At 53.2% G+C, this 25,091-nt stretch overlaps 1 protein-coding gene across 3 annotated transcripts in view; it reads right to left on the bottom strand.

The window, feature by feature from the left end:
• The window catches only part of SFSWAP (splicing factor SWAP), a 66,552-nt gene extending 54,185 nt beyond the window's left edge, over positions 1-12,367 (bottom strand). For 2 of the 3 annotated variants that reach the window (XM_080821819.1, XM_080821820.1), the window contains exons 1-4: positions 11,998-12,367; positions 9,237-9,406; positions 8,523-8,654; positions 4,322-4,407 (exon numbers count right to left, since the gene is read on the bottom strand). In XM_080821819.1, coding sequence (XP_080677945.1) covers positions 4,322-4,407; positions 8,523-8,654; positions 9,237-9,406; positions 11,998-12,215 — 606 coding nt within the window. In that variant the 5' untranslated portion in view covers positions 12,216-12,367. The remainder of the gene's footprint in view (positions 1-4,321; positions 4,408-8,522; positions 8,655-9,236; positions 9,407-11,997) is intronic. The other variant, XM_080821821.1, reaches the window with a different exon arrangement.
• Positions 12,368-25,091: the final 12,724 nt, after the last annotated feature.

Raw genomic sequence — 25,091 nt, 5'->3', positions numbered from 1 at the left:
AAGTACCTACAATTAAAGTTATTTACTGTTCCCAAAATAAACTAGATTCCACGTCACAGGCCCCCTGTGCCTGAGTACGGCTCCTGAGGCAGACTTTCAACGGCTCGTGCTAACAGCAGGATTAATCTTCGGATCTGTGTTCCACGCACACGTCGATCATTAACAGCGGATTCAGAACAGTGACCTTGAAAGGAAACCACAATGGCCTCTATGGAGAGGCGCTCTCCGCCAACCACACTAAGCTGCTGGTTTAAAATCCCTAAAAGGAGGCCTATTCATGACACAACAGCGTGGTGAAAAGACGCAGCCACGGGGCTGGTGACTACAGAGAGAGCCGTGCTGAGCGCACTTCTGAGCCTCCCCCAGAGCAAGTGGGTAACATGCCCGCACCTGGTGGGAAGAGCCTCTGCTCTCCTCATCACACTATCCTTACGCAGGTCTTTCCCTATTTATACCACGAGTATCCCTACCTCAGAGTGGGATTTCAAGGACACACACGCGTACATGATATGTTACAAAAACTAATGATAAAGGGGGAAATGCTTGTCTTATACAGGGAGGCCTGTGGTTTAAGAAGGTGCCTGAGCCCGAGAAGACAGGCTCATGCCTCCTCACTCCTCGCAGATTACAGACACAGCTCTAAAAACTGTGGGGTAGGCGGTGGGAAATGGAAGAAGGTGAGAAAACCCACGCCAGTGTCAGGTCTCCTAACAGCTCTGGAAAAGTGGAGGGACCAGGATGGGGTAGCACGGGAACGGAAGGCAGGGTGAACAGTGATGGGCCCCTGGAGCGGTTGGGCTGGCCCTCTCCTCTGCTGTGATCAGGGAAGAAATAATCAAATGCCCACTTCATTCACAGCCCAAAATAAATATTACATCAAGTCACAATTCAATTGTTAAAAAAAAAAACCAAAAAACTATAAATGCAACAGCAGGAAACAGGAAAATATTTTTAAAATCTTAGGGGTGGGAAGGGACTTCCAGAACAAAATTCAAAATCCTGGCGCTACAATGGGACCTAGTGACGTGTGTGACTCCATAAACACATCCACATTCTGCGAGGAAATAGATGTTGGAAGACAAGGTGCTCGGAGAACACGCATGCACGGAGCACACGGGGCACACTCATCATACGTCAACAGTCCTTACGGATCCCAAAGGCAAGAACTCCACAGGATGCTTCCCGCCCCTATCCTGGGGTGACAGAACCCCTGAATTATGATGACAACAACACTCTAATCTCAACACCCATCAGCCAGAGCTCTGAGCCCTCTAGACCTCAATGCGTCTCCAGTGCGCGGCGGCCGAGCGCATCTACTCCCCAGGCGCCCGTGCTGCGAGGACTGAGGACAGGAGCAAAGCACGGAGCACGCGGTCAGCAACTGTCACCGCACGGCCTTAGCCGCACGGCCAGAGGGGGAAATGTCGAGCACGATTGTGATTACACACTGAGTCCTGCCCTGTTCTTCCTCTGGTTCATAAAGTGTGTTCAGATGAGCGTGTTTCCCCCAGAAAGAACTTCTAATCGGATCTGTGGGGCAGCAGCACTTCCAGCCCCCGTGGCTGACCAGAACAACGCTCCCTCCCCACTCCCAGTGGGGCTCTAGGTGTGCGCCAGGTGTGGGGGCACACAACTCAACACGAGCAGGTGGGAGCGGAGTACACCCTGAGTCGGGACCAGGCACACGGAGAGCTCAGGAGGTGACCAAGATGGGCATCCGGGTCCCTGAGAAGGGGACAGAGGGCTGAAAACACAACCCTGAGACAAACGATGCCAGGCTATATACCAAGGGAGAAACACAAGAAAACACACAGAGACTCACTATGAAAAGCTAAAACAAAGCTGTGAGGTCGCTTTAGGGGCCTGGTGGGATGTGGAGCTGGGAGGGTTGCTGGGGTTTTGTGGAGGACAGCACCAGCCGCGGCCTGTCTCGAACACCCACCAACATCCGTCTCCCGAGTGCCACGATTTCTAACTACTCGCTCTTCACACAACCCCACAGATCCCGTCATTAGGCTCTCCTCCAAAAGCCCAGCTTCAACATCAAGAACACTCAAGTGCCTGCTTTCTTTACCGAGCGAGGGGGGCCCCACGCACAAGAGGCAGCACTGCTCCCCCCTCCCACAGGCCAGAAGCCTCCACTGCAAGCACCCTGTGTTCCACGCCGCACCCCCCTGCCCCGAACATCACAGTGAGAGTCACAGACCACCAACCGCTGCCCCCAAGCCCTGACGCCAGCACGAAGGGAATGACCCTGTCCGGCAGCGCCCCAAAGTGCTCAGACATGGTTTCCACAGAATCAAACAATGTCCCACTTGAGAGGCCGCTCTGCGATACTATCACAAGAAACTCTTTAACATCAAGAAGGCAAATTACTATTCTGGTCTCCAAAGGGTAGCAACTATTTTTAGCTCCAGGAGACCATTAAACAGCTTAGTGACGCTTACTCTGGCTGAGAATGCAAAGCCATTAAATACTTTAATAGAAAGTAAACAACGCAATAAAACCTATTATACTTCCGTGTTTATATCTGCATAAAAGTTTAAAAATACACTTTCACATAAAAATAAATAAAATTCCATATAGTCAACCTTAAATAAAAGCTTTCAGCATTAAATATAGGTAAGGGAGCAACTCGTTTTTAATGGGTCTCTCATGTAAAATAAAAAGCACATTCCAGAACAAGAAGGAATATAACCCAGAACCACACACAGGAAGCCCAGTAACACAAGGCTCAGGATAACCAACGTTCAACTGGCACGTTCAGCTTTAACTGAACGCTGGAAATGGGGAAACAAATACGATAATTCCACCCAGCAAAATCCACAGACATGGGGCGCCTGGGTGGCTCAGTGGGTTAAAGCCTCTGCAGTCGGCTCAGGTCATGATCCCAGGGTCCTGGGATCGAGCCCCGCATCGGGCTCTCTGCTCAGCAGGGAGCCTGCTTCCTCCTCTCTCTCTGCCTGCCTCTCTGCCTACTTGTGATCTGTCTGTCAAATAAACAAATAAAATCTTTTTATTTTTTTTTTAAAGATTTGATTTATTTGACAGAGAGAGAGGGAGAGAGATCACAAGGAGGCAGAAAGACAGGCGGGGGGGGGGAGCAGGCTCCCCGCAGAGCAGAGTTCAATGTGGGGCTCGATCCCAGGACTCTGAGATCATGACCTGAGCTGAAGGCAGAGGCTTAACCCACTGAGCCACCCAGGCACCCCAATAAATAAAATCTTAAAAAAAAAAAAAAAATCCACCGACATTTTCACTCCTACTTGCACGAAGACTGAGAGAGCGAAGGAGGGAGAGAGTGTGAGTGTGTAAATGCAGGAAGGGACGGGGTGGAGGCTCTGCCACTTGCCATCAACATGTGAAAACAGGGGCTAGAACTTTCCACCAAGAGTTCGCCCCCCCCCCCCCCCCCCCCCGTGCACCCAGAGGCTCAGAACCAGGGCAGGCCTGCATCCATGCCACTAGAAATTCAGTCACAAAAATGTCACGGGAAAAACCACCTGAACACCAACATCATCCCCCCGCCCCGGCCTCTGCGGAGTGCACCCAGGCAACACTCCCGGCCTCCACCCGCACGGCCGCGGTCCTCTCCTGCGGAAGGGGGCCAGGCACAGCAGCTAGCGTATGGGGCCGTTAGCATTACACGACACAGAAGATACAAAGCAGCCAGTGCAGGGCTGGGAGTGCAGGAGACCCCCAGGGATGCCCACTGTAACCCGGCCTGAACCCCTCAGGACGCAGCTGGAAGAGCGGCGTGAGGGGAGCAGGAACCATGCCGCTCGGCCAGGCTCGAGCTGCAGAGCACTCAGGCCGAGTCCCGCCCAGGGTTCCTCCGGAGTGCCAGGTGGCCTGGAGATGCCACTGGGCCTTCGTCCCCAGGGACGGGAAGCCTGGGCACGAGAGCAGCAAGGTAAGGTAAAGGCATTTCCCTTAAGACCCTGCCAAAGCCACCATGGCAAAAGCCAGGACAAAGCCTCTTCCCCACAAGCCACACTGCTGTGATCGAGTGTGTTCTTGGGCCTGAATGTGGCTGACGGCTTCCTCGCTGCTCACCCTGACTCGCTTTCTCCACGCTGGTAAATGTGCGGGCTTAGCCCTACGGCCGCCAGGGCCAGCTCCTTGAGTCCCTGATGCTCTGGGCTAGAACTCCTCCCTTTCTCTTTGGAGGAGGACAGGCAGGGTGTGGTCTGGTGTCCGTGACTCACAGATCATCTGACAGTACCATGACCTGTCAGGGCTGCGGCCGGGCTCCATGCGCCCGGCAATCCTAACCCACAGCGGGAACGACGGGCAGCACCAGGACAGGAGACACACGTACCAGCTCCACGTCAGGCGGCACGTTCAGCCCCACGGGGGCAATGAAAGGCTCCTCGTTTTCCTCTATGTTTTCAGCCTCATTTTTTTCTGTATAAAAAGAAAATATAAAACTTCAGAACAATGACCAGGAAGGAAGGCGGCCACCAACAGTAAGCAACGACAGAGGGACCAGAGCGAGTGGTGCTCCCTGGCTCTTCACCTTCGCATCATCACCTCTAGAGACACTCGCCCGTCTCCTCTTCCGCCCCGGCCTGTGCCCGTCGGGTGTTACCAACCCCCTCTGGATGAGGCCACTGAGGCACGGAGATCTCCCGGAGACCCAGCTCCAGGCATCTCCCCACAACGCGCCCTGCTTAGTGGGCACTCAGCCTGTGGTCAGTTCTCCCCGCTCCCAGCTCTGTGATCTGTGTGTGTGTTTAACTGGCACTAAGACCTCCTCTGAGTTGTTTCTGCAGGATCCCCAGGGAGACAGCACGGCACGGGTGCCCAACCTCCAGATGGCAGGCTGATTTCACCATCGAGCTGTAAAGCCCTTAAGTGTACCTGCCAAGACTTCTTGACACACGCAAACCACCCCCCTACCATCAATAACCAGACGCCTCTTTCCCATTTCCATCTGTGGGTCACACAGATGGGTCACACAGGATCACTGCTCGTCAGAGCCTCCCAAATGAGAGGGGACCTGCGTATCTCGCAATCTCTCAGGGGATCACCTACTGAAAGGACATAGTGAAATGTACAAAAACCTAAGAGAAAACTTATCAAAGCTAACATTGTAAAGGATTTCAAGGCACAGTTAGGTTTCCCTGCCAAAAAAATAACATTAAGTAAACATGAAATCTTCATCAAAATCAACGTTTCCACCACATGTGTTTTCTTGATGAGATGAAGGTTTCCTATCAAATCTAATTCTTCTACGAAGCCAAGGAGGGCTTGTAAGCAGGTTTCATCGTACCTAAAAACCTGGGAATTGTAGTCTGATGAGATATGGGAGGATTAACACCGTCTGTCCCATCTGTTTCTGCTTAGGCAGCCTTCTTCTCCCCTAAGAACCAGAGACACTCAGGCCTGATCACTTCCTGCGATCAGCAGCCCTGCAGCCTGGAAGTAGGGCCCAAATGGCCTGGTGTGGCTGCAGGATGCTGGACACCCTGGTTTGCAACACGTCAAGGAGCAACTTCAAATCTCACAGTCTCCTTGAGCCTGGGGCCGCTGCTCCCAGAGTAGCGGAGCCCAAATCAAGAGCTGTGTGGAACACGGATGTTACACGGGACGCCTCTGTCCTTACACACACCTTAGTTTACAGAAAAATGGCTTTAGTAGCACAGAACAAAACATAGCTGTTGCAACACTCAGATTCAAATAAATTCAAATCCCCTTTTTTTAAAAAAAAGATCTTTTTTTAAAAAATATTTTTATTTATTTATTTGACAGAGATCACAAGTAGGCAGAGAGACAGGCAGAGAGAGAGGGAAGCAGGCTCCCCACTGAGCAGAGAGCCCGATGCAGGGCTCGATCCCAGGACCCTGGGACCACGACCTGAGCCGAAGGCAGAGGCTTAACCCACTGAGCCACCCAGGCGCCCCCACAAAAAAAAACTTTAATAATGACTGGAAAAAAAACAGGAAAAGGAGAATCTGCCATGCGGGAAGAAGAGGAAATGATGCACAGACACAAAGTCACCGCCACCGCCGGCTCTCAGCATGAAACTTCAAGTGTCCCCAGAATGCCAGGACAACAGAGTAACTTTGAAAATCAGGGAATATTTAGACCTGCTGATGGCACCGAGAAACCCCAAAACAAAAACAAAAACAAAAACAACCAACTTTTTTTTTTTTAAATAATGCAACACTGAAGTAGAACTTCTTTGTCAGTGGTACCGGGCACCAACCTGAATTCTACTGTGTGCAGGTACATGTGGCATTTTCCCACATTAGCATAAGCGAAGCACTAAAAGCCGAGATGTAAGTTTCACATGGGCCTGACTTTCACTGGAAAAACGGATCAGCAGGACACCCGGGTGGCTCTGTCCGCTGAGCGCTGGCTCTTCAATTTGGCTCGGGCCAGATCTCGGCTCCTGGGATCCGGCCCCGAGTTGGGCTCCGCACTCGGTGGAGCCTGCTCCAGATTCTCCTTCTCCCTGTGCATCCAGCCCTCCACACCCCCCCCCCCCCAGGCACATGCTCTGTAGTGCTCTCTCTCAAATAAATCTATCTTCAAAAAAAATTTAATCAGCATATAAGGTAAAGTCCTGAGGATGACCACAGAAAGAAAAATAAATTATAAAATACTAAAGAGAACTTAATGTTGAAGTGAAAGCATACTAAAACTTCGAAAGCTAACTAAATCACACTGAAATTCTTAAATTTCAATAATTATGAAGAAGTTTAATTATACCGAGACAATATCCGACATGTGTAACAGGGGTTGGCAACTTTCTAGACAATGCCAGACGGTAAGCTCACTTCTGGCCACACGCGCCCTGTGGGCCAACTACTCGACTCTGCGGTTGAGACACAGAGGCTGCCCAGACGCTGCGTGCACAAACCAGTGCGGCTGTGACCCCATGACACTTCTCTGACAAAACCTGCCGTCTGGGGTGATGGTGGCAGTGTGCACAGCCCTAATCGAGAACGTTAAGAAATTAGTATTATGGGTTTTTCCAAAGGTTGTCACTTGACCTTGCAAATGACATTTGGCTTTTATAAATTTCCATTCTTCAGGTACAAAGTTACATAGTACGTATTCCTTCCTTCTGATCAAAAACGCTATGTGTTTAAAGCAGACGTAATGTACACGCTTCGGAGACGAAAAAACGGAATCTACTATCCGGAACTCTAGTGGAGGTAAGTGTGGACAAAGGAGCGAGCGCTTACTTCCGGACCTGTAAGAACATTCCCACTGCGTCCTCACTTCTGAAGGCGTGAAATGCCTTAACGAGGTTTTAACTGATCACAGTCCCAATGACAGCTGGAAGTCTTATCACAAGCTTCTAGGACACAGCCGCACAGCCGTGACCGCTGCCCACAACGCAGGGAGCAGGAGGAGGGGAGGGGCAACAAGGAAGCACCCGTGCAAGGCCTCCCTCCGTCCCGTCCCGTCCACGTGATGCCCGCCCCTGAAGGCCGCAGGAGCCCCCAGGCAGCCGCACCAGGCTGGGCAGACCACGGTGCATCACGGAGCGGTCGTAACCACTTTAGACTTGTGAGGAGGTTTGCAAAACTGAAGGAGAAACCAATTAAGTCCCAAATAACCGAGTGTTAGCCCTAAAACGAAAGCCCTGGTTGATGTGATTCAAGTTCATTATTTTAAACATTCGAATAAAGTTAAACATTCGAAAAGTGAAAGTTCTCCTTCCCTTTAGTCACGCGCTCTATGGACGGGGCCAGCCGGTGCCCCCCACAGTTCTCCTTCCCCTTAAACAGAGTGTCCTGCGCACAGTGACCCAGCCTTGCAGTTTCCGGCTCACGTTGTCATTACCGATGTTAGCGTCTGATCGTTGCGCAAGGCTGTGACAACGGTGCTCTCAGAGCCTACCAAAGCGGCAGGGTACCTGTTCCTGCGCTCACAGTCCAGCTACTTTGGGGCACTCTTTTTTTATATCCAAAGTTCCCGGAGTTAAAACAGCCGAGTAGGATTTTAAAGTCTCCCATTTCACATCACTATGGCTACGCACCGCTCCACGGGCGCGCGCGCTGCGGATCCTACTGAGTCCAACCGGGGGTGGGGGGTGGAGGGGTCTGGTCTCCGGCTCTTCCCTGCTGAGCAGCAAGGGACTCCACAGCCAGCCTTCTGCTGAGCCCGGCCGTCACTTCAGGTGTGGAGGGCACAGGGAACGGGGTTCGCTCAAGGGTAGTTAACGCCTACTCTCTCAACGCCCCGAGGGCCAATCACTGGGTCTCAGAGTTAAGGAACAAAGACTCCAGAGTAAGTAATTTCCAGTCACTGGAGTCCAAGAGAAATCTGCGAAAGGCAACGGGGTCTAATGCAGACACGAGCCTGCATTCAGTTTCCACCTCCAAGAACACTTAATTTTCTGGCTTCTAGCTCTGTTCTACCCCGAGAAGGAGTCTGCTAATGGTGCCTGCGTCGCCGTGAGGTCACAAGTAACTCAGCGGCCGCACCCGTACCTTGAAGACTTTCCCACTGCGTATGCCGTAGCCGCCAATACTACGTCACCCGGTGCGGTGTTCTCCCCTCACCTCTCTGTTTAGAAGGTTCCTCCTCTTCTGTGGGCTCTGACGGGTCATAGTAGTCACTACCATACGTGAAGCCCACCGCGTTATAGCTCCCATCCTCTGCCAGGGCTTCACTCAATCGCTTGTATTCTTCCTCTTGAATAAAAATGAGAATTTTATTAACAAAAATGGAAACTTACTGAGAAAAATTTTACATATTTCTAAAGTTGTGGCTATCAGTAAAGCATACAACACACTTTTTTCAGCCTCTTTTGGAGGCAAAAATGTTTTTACAAATTCACACCTCACATCTATTAATATGTACTTTTGCCAGTACACGTTTACCACAGATAGCAGAATACACGTCTTTTGTGGAAAATTTCTTCCTGCTGAGAAATGTGGGGATTAAGAACTGTATTAAAGATTGTTAAGGCAAAGACAAGAACATCAATTTTAGTTTATACGATACTGTTAAAGAAGAACAGTTAAAGAGTTTGGTTTTTGTTTTTTCAAATCCCAGTCTGCCCTCAAAAGCTGGGAAAATTCTTTGTGGCTCTCTATATATAAACTATCCTGAGGTCCTCTCAGAACGCAAAGACTCCTGTTTTTCCAATCCACTGGGTACTGTCAAGATAATATCAGAAAGAGTGAGTATAAAAAAATGAATGGGAGTAAATTTTAAATACTTAAAAAATTTTAAAAAGTTTGTTGCTTAAGTAAGTTTTTCTTGAGCAGTACCTTGCCTTGCCTCCTCCTCAAGCAAGTCCGTATGCAAGGCTAAATACCTCTCCTCATCACACAGGGCATCTACTCGAGCCTCCTCTTCAGACAGCTGGTAATCGCGGTTCCACGTGGAATACTCGGCATCGTACTCAGAAAGGTCATGCAGGTGACCGCGCCCATCATATCTGTAATATGAACACGCTGGTCACCGGGAAGAAGTTAACGTCTGGGTTGGTTCGTGTGGGATGTTTCACATACATACTTACCCATTAAAACAAAGAAGTAAAAATACGAAAACAAACATAAAAAAATCTTCTCCGATTTATATTTAATTTGGCTAGTCACATCTCACCTACTTTTAAAACTCAAGTTATCTTAACAAAGTCTACATTCCTTCGTATAATAGGGTAAGGCTTATAATTAAAGGTAAACAATTCTTGAACAGCATAAATGGTGCCCACTTCACTGGCAGCGCTTACCGTTTATGGTTTGGTCAACCATTCAATGCCATTTGCAAAAAAATAAAAACTAGAAATTTTTTTTTTTCTGAGAAGTCAAATATCATAGCTTACATTCACACAAACCGAATACATAAATACCTATCCGTAAGAACCCAACGGTCGAAATTTCCTCGCTTCTTTCTGCTAGTCCCGAACTCTCAGGAGAAATCTTCACCAAAGAAACTTGCGTCCATTGGAGGTAAAATCTTGGCTAGGCTCGCCCCCTAGCCACTTGGCTGAGGAAATAAGTGCTGGGTTACGTGATAGAGAGACACACATACATAGGAACAGTGACATATACGTGCAGTTTAAGGAGGTTCACTGGAAACAGAGCAAAACTATTAGCAGGTGCAGTATAAATATCTTCTTCTAAACTTTACACCCCCAGGGAATCACATACGTCAAGACGCATCCATGTTTACGTGCATGGACCAACAGGCACAGCAGCCAAATTAGGAATAAGAAGGGCACTTTTTGTTATGCTTTTAACATAAAGATTCAGGGAAGCTGCTGTTGATGTGCAATATCAGATAATAAACGAGTGAGTTAGAAACACTCAGATTTAGGCTTGCAAAAACAAACAGAGAGAGACAAACAAAAGTCTGCCTGATTTTTTAATGCTGACTTTTGTAATGCGGACCAAAAAGTATTAAAAAAAAAAAAAAGACGTTTACAAGAAAAAAGGCCAAAATTCCAGAGTAGCCAAGTTATTGCACTTTATTAAATTTCAAAATTATTTTTACTTTGCTGTAAACCTCCTTAACTTACAAATGTAGATCATTATTTGAAAATATTATACATGTACATGTGTAGCGTTTGCTCCCCATTAGTTTTGGAAGACCTCACTCCAATCATGTACAGAATGATACGGAAAACTGCATAAGGAGCTCAGACTTAGTTGCTTACCAAGCAAGCTTTAATAATAAATATCACAAGTAGCACTTTGTAACACTTTAGAAAAGCAAGCTGCCTGACAACTCAGGCATCACTGATCACAGAAGCTACGGTTTAAAGGCACAGCATGTTTGAGCAGAGCATGGAGCGTCAGGTCCAGACCTGCTCCGCAACCCTCCCTTCCAGAGTCACTGTTGTCTAGATCTAACTCCAAACGGCAATGTCAGGGATGGAAAAAGGCCTATTTGGTCATGAATGTGTCCATTCTGGCCAGCTCACAGGTCATCCCTACAGTCATGTCCCAGGGCTTTGCAGAATCCAGCTTTAATCAAACGACGGGCTTCCTTCACTCGGAGACACTATTCCACAGTTAAATGGCTGGTCATCGTTAGCTTTTCAGTCCGGGCCCCAGACGTCGAGTTGCCAAACCGGCAAAAACCCAAACCAACAAACCAAAACTCCAAGGAGGAGAAGGAAAGTGGGACTGAAAATATGGCTGGGGGGGGGGGTGGGGAGCAAACAACCTACACCATGTAATGCCATCCTTTTCAAACCAAACATCTTTAGAAATCCCCAGTCCCGGGACCCCTCTGCCCAAAGTGGCTAAACATCCTCCAGGGCGATTACCTAAAGCAGGTTTGATTTGAAAAGAAACACATCTGCGTCCCAGTTCCACCCTTCGGTTTTAAGAGACCGTGAAACCTGCCCTAAGAACACTATCTCTAACACCAAAGCCAGTGTCTGCCCCCAAGTCAACCGGCTTCCAACTGACTGGCACCTACAACCTCGGTCTGAACCAAGTCAGCTCCGCCAGATTGTCCCAGTGGGGAGGAGGGGGCTGGCGGAGTCAAATGTCATGCCGGCAAAATGCCGGCGCTCCACAAGGAGGGCGCAGGCGGCACACGAGGTTCAAGGCTAACTCTCGGGATCCAAAAGGTTTTCTAACCGCGCGGCCTCCGCGTGAGCATTTCGCGGTTGCCCTGCCACCACACGGAGCCGTGGGAGGGCCGCGAGTAGGGAGGGAGGCAGCGCACTACCCCCACGAGAACGCCGATCGGGAGAGGCCAGCGCACCGGCCGCTTCCACCGCGCAGAGCGGCCAACCGGAACCAGCGACCGGGGTGAGGGGTCGCCAGGGGCTGCAGGAGCAGAGACGATCCCTCCGGCGACACACGCGGCGCGCAACTCCAGCCAGTGTCTTAGGGCAGGTTTCACCGTCCCCCTCCCTCCAAAACCTGGGGGATGTAAGGACAGAGGAGGGGGTCCCCCAGATCCCCGCTGGCTCCACAGAACCCCTTTTTAGTCCTGGCCATCAAGTCAACATCAGACGAAATCGAGCGGGCGAGGGAAGGGGAGGACCGGCGGGTGGGGGGAGGAACCGACCTGTCGATGAGGATCTTGTGGTCCCCCATCCAGGGGATGAGGTGCTGTCCCTGCTCCTGGGCCAGCGCTCGCTCGTCATCCCGGAACAGCTTGCAGGCATAGCCGAAGACCAGCAGCTCCACTCGGTTCCCCCCACCGCCGGCACCGCCGGGTCCGGCCTCCTCCTTCGCGCCGCTTTTCCTCTCGGTTTTGGCACGGCCTCCGCTCGCGCCGTACATGACAGCGTCCCCGGCGTCCAGGCTGGTCCTCTTCTGCGCCGCGCGGATGTCCCCAATGCCTCCGCCTGGCCTACCCCCTCAGTCAAAAGCGCCGCATCCCGGCCCCAAACTCGACACCGCCGCCATAGCGGGCAACAAAATGGAGGAAGCGCAACTTCCGGCGAGGGGCAGCCCTACTTCCGGCGAGCGGATCCCGCAGATTCGCTACTCCCTGGAGCCGTTCGAGGCGCCAGAAAGTATTTTGGTTCTAGCCTTTTGCATTCGGAGGCGTCGCCACGGTAGGAGTTGATGCGATCAAAGGATAGCGCGTGTGCGGTGTTCGTTTTCTCAGACCGTTGTCCAGAGCAGTGGCGAAAGCGCGGCGCCGGATTGCGCGCTACCTGCATCGGGCCTGCCGGGCGCTGGGCGGAAGGAGGGCGGGGGCTGCGCAGGCCGAGTGCGCGGCTCTCTGGGGCGGCCCCTCCCTGCGCCGGGGCGAGGTCTCCTGGTACTCGCTGCTGGGGCGTGGGTTCGGGCGGAGGACTGGGGATCAGGGGCTGGACCCTGGGGGACCGGGAGATTCTGGGGCTGGGGAGCTCTTGGGCCGGAGGGCTGGGGGCCCCAGGGGCCGAGGGGCAGGAAGCTCGGGGAGCGCCGGGGCTGGGGGGCCGTGGAACTCTGAAGGTAGAGGCTGGGGGCTGGGGAACCCGGGGAGCTCTGAGGCTAGAGGCTCTGGGGGAGCGGGGAGCCCTGAGGCCAAGGGCATGGGGGCTAGGGAGCTCTGAGCCTGGGGGCTGGGGGTCAGGGGACCGGGGAGCTCTGAGGCTAGAGGCTGGGGGCTGGCGGGGGAGCTTTGAGGCTGGGGGTTCGAAGGCCGGGGAGCTCTGAGGCTAGGAACTGGGGGACCAGGGAGCTCTGAGGCTGGGGGCCGGGGTCTGGGGTCTGGGGTCGGGGGACTGGGAAGCTCTGAAGCTAGGGGCTGGAGGGCCAGGGAGCTCTGAGGCTGGGGGCTGGGGAGACCCGGGGTTGGGGGCCAGGCCCTGCCCTGTCCAAGGCAGTCGCTCCAGGTTTCTGAGGCCCTGGTAACTTCTGGGTCCTGGGGATCGGGACCCTTATCCCGTCCATCTGGGAATGTTTCCGTAGCAGAAACCGAAGGGCTTAGCAAGCCGTGAAGGCTCCCCTGATAGCCCGGCTTCAGGGTCTGGGGACTCGGGTGGGAAAAAAGTAGTGGAGATTGGTACAGGGAGCCTGGTTCGGGGAGACCAGCCACCTGGATGTGAAGCGACTGCTCCTCGAGTGGGTTCCACCTGGGCCTCGGTTTTCCCACCTGTGTGTTCTGAAGCAGAGTGGCACCTTCCAGTCCAGTCTAGAGCTTCAGGGCAGACTGCCCGGTGGCTGGAGTGCAGAAGCACTTCTTGGGGCCCCGAGCGCTCTCCGAGCTGCGCAACTGGCAGGGAAGTAGATGTTCTTTCCGCCAGCCCACATCTCTTGTCCATGAAATACAGCTCTTTCCGCTGATAAGGTTGAGATAAGGTAATGCATATAAACAGTAATAGGGTTTTAAAAATTGAGGCACGAGCAGTTTCTACCTCAGGGCCTTTGCTCTTGTGATTTCTTTGGCTGTGTCAGTCTTCTGGCTTTTTCTGGGCCAGGCTTCCCATCCAGGTCCCAACTCTGTCCCCTTTTCAGCCTGGCTGTGGTTGTGCACACTAAGTAGAATTTCCTGCACTGGTCCTCCCTTCTTGAGGCTGATCTGCCCTTGGAGCACCAACCACCATCTCACATTACATCCTACATAGAGCTCCCCCCAGTATTCGCTTCAGGAGAGCAGGAGTCTTGTGGGTTCTCCTGAGCATCCCCAGTTCCTGGGCTAGCGCCTGGCACACAGTTGGCCAAGCATGGATTTCTAGCTGTAGAATGAACATGATGGAGTCATGGTCCTATCTGGCTCTACAAGGCTGCCTTGCTACCACCGAGGGGGCGTACCGTAGCTTTCTCAGTTGCTCGGTAAGTCCCACCGGATGCTCTAGGCGCCTGTAGGTCTGGTGGGATGCTGGCTCTGCGTCGAGCTTTTCCTGGAGTCAGGGAGCTGGGTAAGGCCCAACGCTCCCAGCCGAAGTCCTCTGGTCCTTTGACCTGTAGGGATTCTGGAAGCCTTCAGACCCTGTGCAGATGGCTTTTTCAGCCTGGCACGGGATTTTGAAGACCTGGGTTGCACTCCTCACCCCGATTTCAGTTCCACTGGAATTTTGAGTTCTGTTCTTTCTGAGCCTCTCTTCTCTGTAAAGAGGGGACAGGACAGGACTCTGTCCCTTGGAAAGCTGCTGGAGGTCTTAGCGCTTATGGCCGAGGATGTCCATTCTGCCCCCAAGTGTGTTTTCTTTTCTTTTTTTTTTTTAAATCTATCCCTACAGAATAACTTCTTCTTTTTTTTTTTTTAAACATTTTATTTATGTATTTGACAGAGAGAGATCACAAGTAGGCAGAGAGACAGGCAGAGAGAGAGGGGGAAGCAGGCTCCCTGCTGAGCAGAGAGCCCGATGCGGGGCTCGATCCCAGGACCCTGAGATCATGACCCGAGCCGAAGGCAGAGGCTTTAACCCACGGAGCCACCCAGGCGCCCCCCAAGTGTGTTTTCAAACAAAAGCGCTGAAGCGTGTGTGTTGGGGGACGCAGGAGGTTCGGTGTTGAACTGGTTCAGTGGCGTTTGAACGGTGGGCTGCAGTCCGTCGCTGCCTATGGAATCCATTAAGAGGCTCATTACCTGCATGAAACACGAAGAAAAAGCCCCTACGTCGGTTCTCCCATTTCCAAGTGAATCTTAGGATCGGCCCCGCCCGGTTCTTCCCGGAGGCCTCCACGTGTTGCTGCTGGGACTCCCCGGGGAGGGCTGACACCTTGATGTTTGCTCCTGCAATTGACTGGGCACGCATCTGCCAAAAATTCTGTCCGTGTTTACTCCGCAAACTCGTGATCCCTTTTAAGTCCCACTTGCAAATAGCTTGTTACAGAGAAGACTGTCTTCACACACTGAGTGTGTGTTTGGCTGCCTTGTCCGGCTTCATTATTTCTTGTTCTTTATCTGTAGCTTGGTTTGGATTCCTGACCTGGACAATCATACGGTCTGTGACTGATGCCCACTTTGCTTCTTCCCAGTCCCACCCTCTCTTTCCCGTCCGGTCATTCTTCCATTCTCTCTCTCCCCTCCCTCGTAGCATGAGCGCCTCTGCTCTGGCGGGGGACACGTGGGTGTCGTGCACATGCTCACTTGTTCCTGATCTCAGTGTGAAGGTTTTACCAGCTCCACTGTTGAGTGTGGCTCAGGGTGGGGGTTCTTGGAGACTACCTTTTATCAGAAGAACATTCCCTTGTATTCCTAGTTTGTTAGGTTGTGTGTGTGTGTGTGTATTTTAATGAAAGAGTAGAATTTTATCAAATGCCCTTTTTGCAGTGAGGTGATTATTTGATTTTTCTCTTTTAATCCAGTAAGTGAGTTACATTGATTTTCTTTTTTTTTTTTTAAAGATTTTATTTACTTATTTACTTGACAGACAGAGATCACAAGTAGGCAGAGAGGCAGGCAGAGAGAGGAGGAAGCAAGCTCCCCGCAGAGCAGAGAGCCCAATGCAGGGCCCGATCCCAGGACCCCGAGACCATGACCAGGCCAAAGGCAGAGGCCCAACCCGCTGAGCCACCCAGGTGCCCCACATTGCTTTTCTAATGTTAAAGTAACCCTGAGTTTTTCGGATCATCTCAACTTGGTCATGATATTTTATTCTATATGTACATTGCTGGGTTTGATTTGCCAACGTTTTGTTTAGGAATTTTGTTGTTGAGAGGGGAGAAGACCTACAGTTGACAGAAGTGCAAAATATGTAAGGAGCTTGTATGAATCAGTAAGAAAATTAATTAAAAAATAGGTGAGGGGCACCTGGGTGGCTCAGTCTGTTAAGCATCCAAGTCTTGGTTTCAGCTCAGGTCATGATTTCAGGGTTGTGAGATCGAGCCCTGCACTGGGCTCCACGCTTGGTGGGGCATCTCCTTGAGATGCCCTCTCTCCCTCTGCCTCCCACGCACTGGTGTGTTCAGTGTTTCTTTAAATAATAATAATAATGGTGAAAGATTAACAGGGGCTTTTTAAAAAAGGACACGTAAATGACAATGAACACATGGAAAGGAGCTTAATCTCTGTCAGGGAAATGCAAATGGGATACTGCTTGGACCCCAGAAATGTAAGCCCCAACGGGAGTAAGAGTGGGTAGGGACGTGCGGCAATGCGCACCTTCGTTGGCCCCTCGCGGATGGAAGTGGGTAAAACCTCTGTTTGGTTTATTCAGTTTTTATTCTGTTTATTTGTTTATTGCTACAGCCACGGCAGGAGACCTGGACACAGATGTTTCTGGTGCCGTTCGTTGAGCGGCCACACACTGGGAAGAGCCTGTGTCCGTCAGGAGTAGAAGGGATGAGTAAATTGCAGGGTGTGGAGATACGTGATGGGATATAACGCAGGGAGACGGGCCGCCGCTGTCGGCAAGAGCGTTGATGGGCCCTGCAAACGATTTTGAGCAAAGGAGGCAAGATAGAAAAGTGCACACAGTGTTTGAGTACACACACGATTCCACGCATAAAAGGCAAACAGGCGGAATCCCCCTGTAGTGTTTAGGGGTGAGTATGTGGCTGGTGAGGTTAAAAAGAAGCAGAGTGGTGTTACAGGTGTTACAGCGGGGGAGGGGGAGGCAGATGGTCACCCTAGGATGCCCGTTTGCGTTGCCGAGCTGGGGGGGGGGGTCACTGTGTGGGTGATCAAAACTGTCAAGCGCCGTTTTCTCTAATGCCTTTAAAAAGGAAAAAGGACATCCCGGCTGTAAGTTGTTACTACTTTCTATATTTTAATCTCAGCTGCACCCACGCACACACGACTGTACTTCTTACGGGGGCTTGCTGTAAACATTGGGGAGCTGCTTGTGTTCTCTGGAAGGCGCCTTCCTGTTCTGTGATGGGGTGTTGTCGCTAGCTTACGTGAGCTTCGTTCCCACAGGGGAGTGCGTGTCGGGGGGCGCAGCCGGCGTCTCACAGGGAGGGCGGGTTTTAGGCAGGACGGCAGCCCCTTCCCTCCCTGTGGAGGTTCCTCATCTGTGGGACTAAGAACCTAGCGGGGCGGGGTCCCCCCCTGCATGCTGACTAGTCACGCTGGTCTGGGGGAGGCAGAGGGAATGCCTGTGCTAAGATCACCCACGGTGACAGGCAGAGGCCGGAAGTCAACAGTCACAAATGGGTCCATATGTCCAGATTTTCGTGACAGTCTATTGTCTTGCATTTATGTTCTGTTCAGCTGAATGGGATCTGATCTTTGTACACGTGGAAGGGTTCCTGTGAGGAAGGCGGTAAGTCAGAGTGGTGGGCCCTGGGTCCCAGTTTGGGTTCAGGGTGATGAAAAGCGAACCAGTCATGCCATCTTGCCCGCATACCCACCACTGTGTGGCAGAAAACACGGATTTGTATCCCAATGGCCACAAAAATCCATGACTCCTCGTCGGTTGGGAATTTTGTTCCGTGACAAATGACACGGCGGCCTCCAGGAGCCGGATGGAGCGGAGAGCTGTGTTTCTAACGAGGTGCTTTGTCTGCTTGAATGAAAGGAAGATTCTCTTGCTAACAAAGAATGGGTACTGGGAGGCCCAGCCAGCAGCAGCTGCGTTTTACATTATTCCCGCTCAATGTGTAATCAAGTGGGAGGGGGAAGCCACGTAAACATATAATTACTGCAAAGGGGCGTCCGGTCTGTGAATCTGCAAGTGCTCGGCTGGAAAACAGGAGCGCGTGTTACCGAGCGCTTCGTCAATCAGGTTTCAGTCTGGAAAACAGAGGCAGTTCCGCGGAGGGAAGTTAGTGAGCACATAGTGAAGTCCCAGGGAGAGCTACAAACAGCTGGGCCGGGCAGCCCCAAGCCCCCGCCACGCTCCGAGGGAGGAACAGGTCAGCAGTGACCCCACCGGAGCCCAGACGGGGCCCCTGAGGGAGCTGGAGGCAGGAACTGAGAAAGAAGCCGCACCTGATGATGGAGAAAGCCCACGGCCTGACCCCCTCTTCCTGCCCCCGACAGCTCTGCGGTGCCACCATTGGCTGGAGCCAGGTGGAACCCGGGGCTGAGCCCGCTGTGACGCCGGGCCCAAGGCAGTGGTTGATGAGAGGACCGGTGGCTGCCTCACCCCGGAGCACCTGTGTCACCCACTCAGTCCCCACGAGGCCGTGCTACAAAGAAGGCAGTGGGCCTTGGAGGGAGTCGTGTGTGCTGAGCCTCGCGTCCCCAAACCAGGACAATGACAGTTTCAGATCTCCCAGAAACGGACTCTTCAGCCGGTCCGTCAGGACCCGCCTGGTCAGCGCTGGTTGGGTCCTGTTAGACCCCTGCCTTCCCCCGAAGGGAGTAACGTCGCCATAACCAGACCGCTTTTATTTTTGTTTATTTTTATTTTTAAAAATGTATTTTGGAGAGAGTGAGAGGATGAGCGGGAAGGAAAGAGGCAGAGAATCCCAAGCTGACTCAGCCTGGAGCACAGAGCCCTATGTGGGGCTCGACCCCACGACCCTGAGATCGTGACCTGAGCGGAAACTGAGAGTTGGACGCTTTACCTGCTGAGACTCCCGGGTGCCCCAAGAAACCCACTGATCTGTGTAGTGATGGCCTCGTTCCTGCTCCCTCTGCCTGTGAAAGTCCGCTCAGCTCCTCAGAGCTCCTGTCTCTCTGCTGGCCGGATGCCGCCCGAGTCTCGAACCCTTGAATCAAGCCAGAAAGACCTTGACGGTTTGGCGAGTTGAATTTTGTTTTCTCACAGCCTCTTCCTGAAGAAGGCGCCGTGCAGAGCTCGCGGGCCCGTCCAAGGCTGCGGACAGGCAGGGGCCTCCCGGAGCCTGTGCTCCTGACCGCGGTGGAGGTGTTATGTGCTGGCTGCAAGGCGCACGCGGCCCCTGTCGCTGAGAGGCTCAGAGCTGGGAGCGCACATCTGAAATGCCCGGGTAGCTGGGACACAGCAGAGGGAGGGTTTTCGTAGGACGTTTTCTCATTCAGTCTCTGTCCGCCCGCCTCTGCCATCGTGTCCGCGATAGCAGGCGTCTCGGTTGTCCTGTGACCCAGGCTTGCCTCCTTCAGGCCGGTGTGTTTTTGTTTTTGTTTTTGTTTTTTTAAGATTTTTTTTTAATTTGACAGAGAGAAAGAGCAAGAGAGGGAACACAAGCAGGGGGAGTGGGAGAGGGAGAAGCAGGCTTCCCAACAAGTAGGGAGCCCCATGTGGGGCTCGATCCCAGAACCCTGGAGTTGTGACCCGAGCCGAAGGCAGATGCTTAACTGACTGAGCCCCCAGGCACCCCTCAAGCCGGCATTGTGACTGCTGAGTCTGAAGATGAAGCCAGGTTGTGCTGAAGACAGTAGCCTGTGCATCGGCTGGGGAGGTTTTCTGGTAAAGACAAAAGACAGATCACATGCTCTGCCCTTAGTGACCGGTTCTCTGTCTTCCCACCGTGTCATTTCCAGAAGCTTCAAAAGCTCGGGGAGAAAAAAGCACTCTTTCAAAACGAGGGCAGTAACAACACACCGAAATCCAAATGCACAGATCTACCCCCCCACCGGCCTGTGCTGTTTGCTAGGCTCAGAAACCGCCACAAGACGACCCCCCCAAATAAGCAGCCCAGTCTGACCCCCCCGCTCTGGCCCATGTCATCCCCAATCTGTCCCTTTGGCGTGAGAGTCTCCGGGCCGTCGTGGGGCAGCCCTTCGGGAAGCATCAGTGTTCCCGCTGGGGCGCGTGCTCAGCTCCGAGGCGTGCCAGCTTCGTGCGGCTCCGCCGTATCACACCCCAGGCTTTGGTCACCTTCATTTACCGATCGCACCGACTCACCGACTAGATAGGAAACTGTGTATTTTACTCCTCACCAAATTCTTCCCGGTCATCTTTTCACTCACCGGTTGGCGTGGTATTCGGGCTGGACTTTGGGCACCATTCCTGAACCGGCATTTCAGTTGAGCCATCAGGCTAAATTTGGGTCAGACTTTACCCGGGCCTGGGGTTCCCCGGGGGACTTCAGAAACAGGAGCATGGTTACCTTCGTGTGGTCCGTGGGCCCCTGATCGCGGCTGTCCCGTGTCTTGCATTGCCTTGAACTGCGGCCGCCGTCGTTCCGTTAGACACGTAGGGCAGTAGCCCACACACGTGCACCGTGAAGAGGCCTCAGACGGCCGAGGGGCTTTGCAGGCGTGATGAAGTTGAAGGTCTAGAGATGGGGAGCCTGGATTATCGGGGGGGGGGAGTGGCGCTCAATGTGATCGCCAGGGTCTTTATAACCGGGAGGTGGCCGAGGGCACGTCGGGGGAGCAGACCATGGGAACATGCAAGCAGGCTGGGCGCTGTGGCGACCTCTAGAAGGGAGCGGCAGAAAGCATTCCGCCCCCCTCCGAGGCTCCCACAGAACCAGCCCCGCCCACACCCAGATTGGAGCCCCTTGAAGGCTCATTCTGGACTTCCAGTCTCCAGAACTACAAGAGGACAAATTTGTGTTGCATTAAAGCCACTGAATATGTGGTCGTTCGTTACGGCAGCCTCGGGAAATCAATGCATATGGTGGCAGCCCCATATTTAACTGTTTGAGGAACCGCCAAAGTCTTGCCCAAATGCTGTACCACGTGCATGTCTACGGCACGCGGTGTGGTCCGTCCTCTCTATCTGAGCCATTTTAGCAGGTGTGAACCCCGCTGTGGTTTCGATTTGTACTTCCCTAGTGACTAATGAGGTTGAGCATCTGTTTTTTTTTATATTTTATTTATTTACTTGAGAGCAGGAGAGAGAGCAAGTAGGGGGAGGGGCAGAGGGAGAAGCAGACTCCCCGCTGAGCAGAGAGCAGACGTGGGGCTCGAGCTGGGACCCTGGGATCATGACCTGAGCCGAAGGCAGACGCTTCGCCGACCGAGCCACCTGAGCATCTTTCCACGTACTTATTAGCCATGCAGGTATATTCTCTGGTGAAGTGTCCCCTAAAATCTCTTTAAAATCATGGTATTTTTCCATATATCAGGATATACTGATTGGCTTCCTTCTTGAAATGAACTAGTTCCCTGTTTTATATCACGGTAGCCGAGTTTTGCCTGTCTTTACGCTGTAGATAAATGGAATGCTATCGTATCTGGCGTCTTGCTCATGATAACGTCTTCGAGTCATTCCTATCGTGTTCTTCTCTGGGTTCTTCCATCTCACGGCTGAATAACACCCGATCGCGGTAACAGCATCATTTATTTATCCGCTGTGCTGTTTCCGGGCATTGGAGTGGCTTGCGTTTGGGGCTCTTACAGACAGCGCTGCTGCGAGCCTGCTCACGCCTGCCTTTCGGCGTGCGGTTACCCTGGCATTTGCCCACGGTGGGGATTGGACCTGGTGGTTCTGTCATCGGGCATTTCCCAGGTGACCCTGTTTCCGATCAGGGCAGCTGCCACGGTCATCCTCTGGTCGTCGTGGCACAGACGAGTGTCAAGGTTGGGAACCTGGACCGGGGGATGGGGTGAGACCGAGGGTCCGCCGGCGTGCAGATGACTCTGCAAACGTCTGCTCGGGGCGACTCTGCTCAGCACCACCGCAGAAAGCACGTGGCCTCAGGTGTGGCCGGAGAATTTACTTTAGAGGCACGTAGGGCCATGACCATTTCCCAGGGAGGGGGGTTGGGGGGGACTCCGCCTGTAACTGGTAGACAGGTGTGACAGCACCGAGGCGTCCCTGCTGTTGCCAGGTTACCTTTGCTGTCTGTCAAATGAACCTGCAAAGGACCAGGTGGCAATGGTGGCCTTAAAGGGCTCTTTCAGGGACATCCTCAGGCGAACCCACACCACAGCCAAACCTCTTCTCCAGATCAGGGATGGAAGCAAAACAGTGACACGCTGTCTTTCCCCGAAACACTGAGCCCAACACTTCATGATTTGCTTCCACCAGGAGCAGATGCGGTTTGGGCAACCCGGCTGTGGACCAGTTCCACGTCCTTCCATCCTCCTGGAGCAACCTGAGTGTTTTGAGTCCTGAAAACGATCTTTTCCTCTCAACCATGGGTATTAAACTCAGGTGCTTGCAGGGGCCAGACGTGATGCTCATGAGGTCACTCAGTGCTGGGGGGGGTGGTTGGGAGCGCCTCTCTCTGGAATTGAGGACCCTTGCCCCCATGCCCAGGGGCTCAGGGAGAAGCTAAAAGTCTGGTCTTTATGTGCCTCCCGCTTTTTAAGTCGGAAAAAGCAGACCCAATAAGGCACCTTGCCCTCTGGCCAGCACTTTGCAGTCTCTGTTCCGAATGCTTTTGAAGGGGGTTGAACCCGCAGAATAGCGTTTCAAAGCGGGGGCTCCAGTGGAGAGACCCCAAGGAGAGCGCGAGTGCCGCCGGCCCTTCTCCCTGTCCCTGGGCGTGTGCTGAGAAGGGCACCCTCGCCGGGATGCACTCCCCTGGAAGAGTGTCCCGCCCACGGGCCGATGTGACCGAGGACCACTGTCGTCCCGCTGAAGGGACGGAGGGGCGGCGTGATGGCGCTCAGCCAGGGCGCCTGCGGAGGCGGTGAGGGGTGGGCTGCGTCGGGAAAGTCCAACTGGTGAGGGCCTGAGGGGACCCAGACGCAGACGAGCAGGGGGCGGTCCAGGCGGCGAGGCCGGAGGCTGGTTAGCATAGAAATGCCGCTGGCGGGGCTCTGCCCCGCTCTCTGAGGGCCCTGCCATAGGGTCCTTAGGGTCGGCTGGGCGAGTGGGGTTTTACTGGGACAAAACCCACCCCAGCACTCCCTGGTCAATGTCCCCGAATGCCTGGGCTCCACCCAGCCCACCGAGACCCCCCACCGGTACCCGACGCGTACGGAAGTGAGAATTAGCGCACTCAGGGGTCTGACAAACCTGATGCGGGTCTGCAGGGTTTTGTGGGCACGGACACAGGTGGGTTTTAGCGTAGAGACGTCTACCTGTAAATTCTCTCCTTGAATTTTGTGTTCAGTTGGGGATGGGTCAAAGTCCACAGAGGATTTTTTTTTTAATCCAAAGCAATATTTAAATATTTGGAAACTTATCTCAAGGAATAGAATTACCTAGACTTTTGGGCCAGGGCTCCGGCCTGCAGACACTGTTCTGGGCCAAAGGGCGGCTGTCCCTGTGGACACAGTCCGCCCCCCTCCCCTCCTTAGCACTGCTCCTGAGGGGTCTATGGGGAGCCTGGGAGAGGTCAGCTGCAAGGTCTTCTGGGAGCGTGGGCCAGTGCCCGGTCACCACCTGCTGGAGGCACAGGTCTCTACCCGCCCCAGCCACTGTGGCAGCTCAAAGCCTCCTGGGAAGCTGGACAGGGAGGCAGGGGTTGGGGGTTGGTGGCAGCCAGCAGACTGCATCCCGAGCACTGACACCCCCCCGCCCCCCTCTTCTCATTCTGGCCTCTCAGAGGGTCTGATGCCCTCACGTGGTCCAAGGGCTTCGTGTCACCAGAGCAGACACCAGCTGCTTCTCCTCCCTCCCTCCACCCTCCTCTCTGGCTGTGGCTCCCTCTCTCTGTGCAGAGGAAGGAAATAGAAAAATGCAAGATCATCTGCCTGCCCAGACCCCACCTCCCGGGACCAGAGGGCAAGGGTCCTGCCAGGTCCACCCTGAGCCTCCTGAAGACAGTCCTGATGCTGTCTCCTCTCTCTTGTCTGTCTCCGTCTCTGCATCTGTGTCTCTGTGTTTGTCGGTCTTTTGTCTCTCTATCTGTCTCTTCACCTGTGTCTCTTCCTCTCTGTCTCTCCCTTCTCCACTTCAGTCTGTGTCTCTGTATCTTTCCCTCTCCCTATCTCTTTGTGTCTCTATGTCTCTCTCTCTGCCTCTCTCTGTCTCTTCGTTTCTGTCTCTCCACCTGTGTCCCTCTGTCTCTGTCTCTCTCCCTATCTTCTCTGCCTGTCTTTGTGTCTCTTTCTGACTCTTTCTTCCCCCTCTCTATTTCTGTGTCTCTGTTTCTTTCTGTCTCTGTGTCTCTGTTTCTTTTTCTCTGCCTCTGCCTTCTCCATATTTCTGTGTCTCTGTCTGTTTCTCTATTTTTGTCAATTTCTGTCTCTCCATCTGTGTTTCTGTTTCTCTCTGTCTCTATCCCTCTCTCTCCCTGTGTCTCTCTCTGTCTCTGTCCCTCCTTCCCTCTCTGTCCCTGTATGTCTCTCTCTCTCTATCCCTCAGTCTATGTCCCTCTGTCTCTGTCTCTCTGTCTCTACTGACTGGGCGGCCCCTGGGTCTAGAGCATCATCTGCGAAGATACCTTGCCCAAAGCCCGTCTCCATCTGCCAGGCCCTGCTCTGTGATGACCACAGTCACTACTGAGGGCCCGGCTTTGCAGTGAAATGGTGAAGTGTGAGGACCCCAGACCATGTGGCTGGCTCGCTCACCCCTGGGGCAGAGGCACCAGAGCCGTGGGGTCAGCCAGGGTTGGGGGGCCTCTCTGCACAAGCCTGGGCCTGGCTCCCGAGGGACAGGGCTGCTCCCGAACCCAGGAACCAAAGCATCTAGGGGACAGCGTCCACTGAGGACCAGACAGGCATCGGTCAGCTGGTGACAGGTGGGCGACTCTGTTCCTGCGGGTGGTGAACAGTCCCAGGGGACTGTGATGGGAGCGATGACACTGCCTCTCACCAGGGACGATGCAGAGTCACCTGAATGAGACTGGACAGTCCTTGGAGCTACTCCACACCCTGACTGTCTCGTGCCTGAGGTGGGTGGTCTCAGTCAGGGCTTCTGTGACCCAGACTCTGCCTCTGACAACTCGGCCAGGGCCCTGCTGGCACCACAGCACCCTTGTGCAGACCAGGAAAAGGCCCCTGCTCCAGGGGACACCTAGCTACCTGGCCTATGCACTACAGGCTCCTCCTTGGCCCCCTCG

Source organism: Martes martes (assembly GCF_963455335.1).
Source record: "Martes martes genome assembly, chromosome: 13".
Lineage (NCBI taxonomy): Eukaryota > Metazoa > Chordata > Mammalia > Carnivora > Mustelidae > Martes > Martes martes.
Note: the sequence above shows the minus strand (reverse complement) of the source record. Positions and strands in the feature narration are given on the sequence as shown.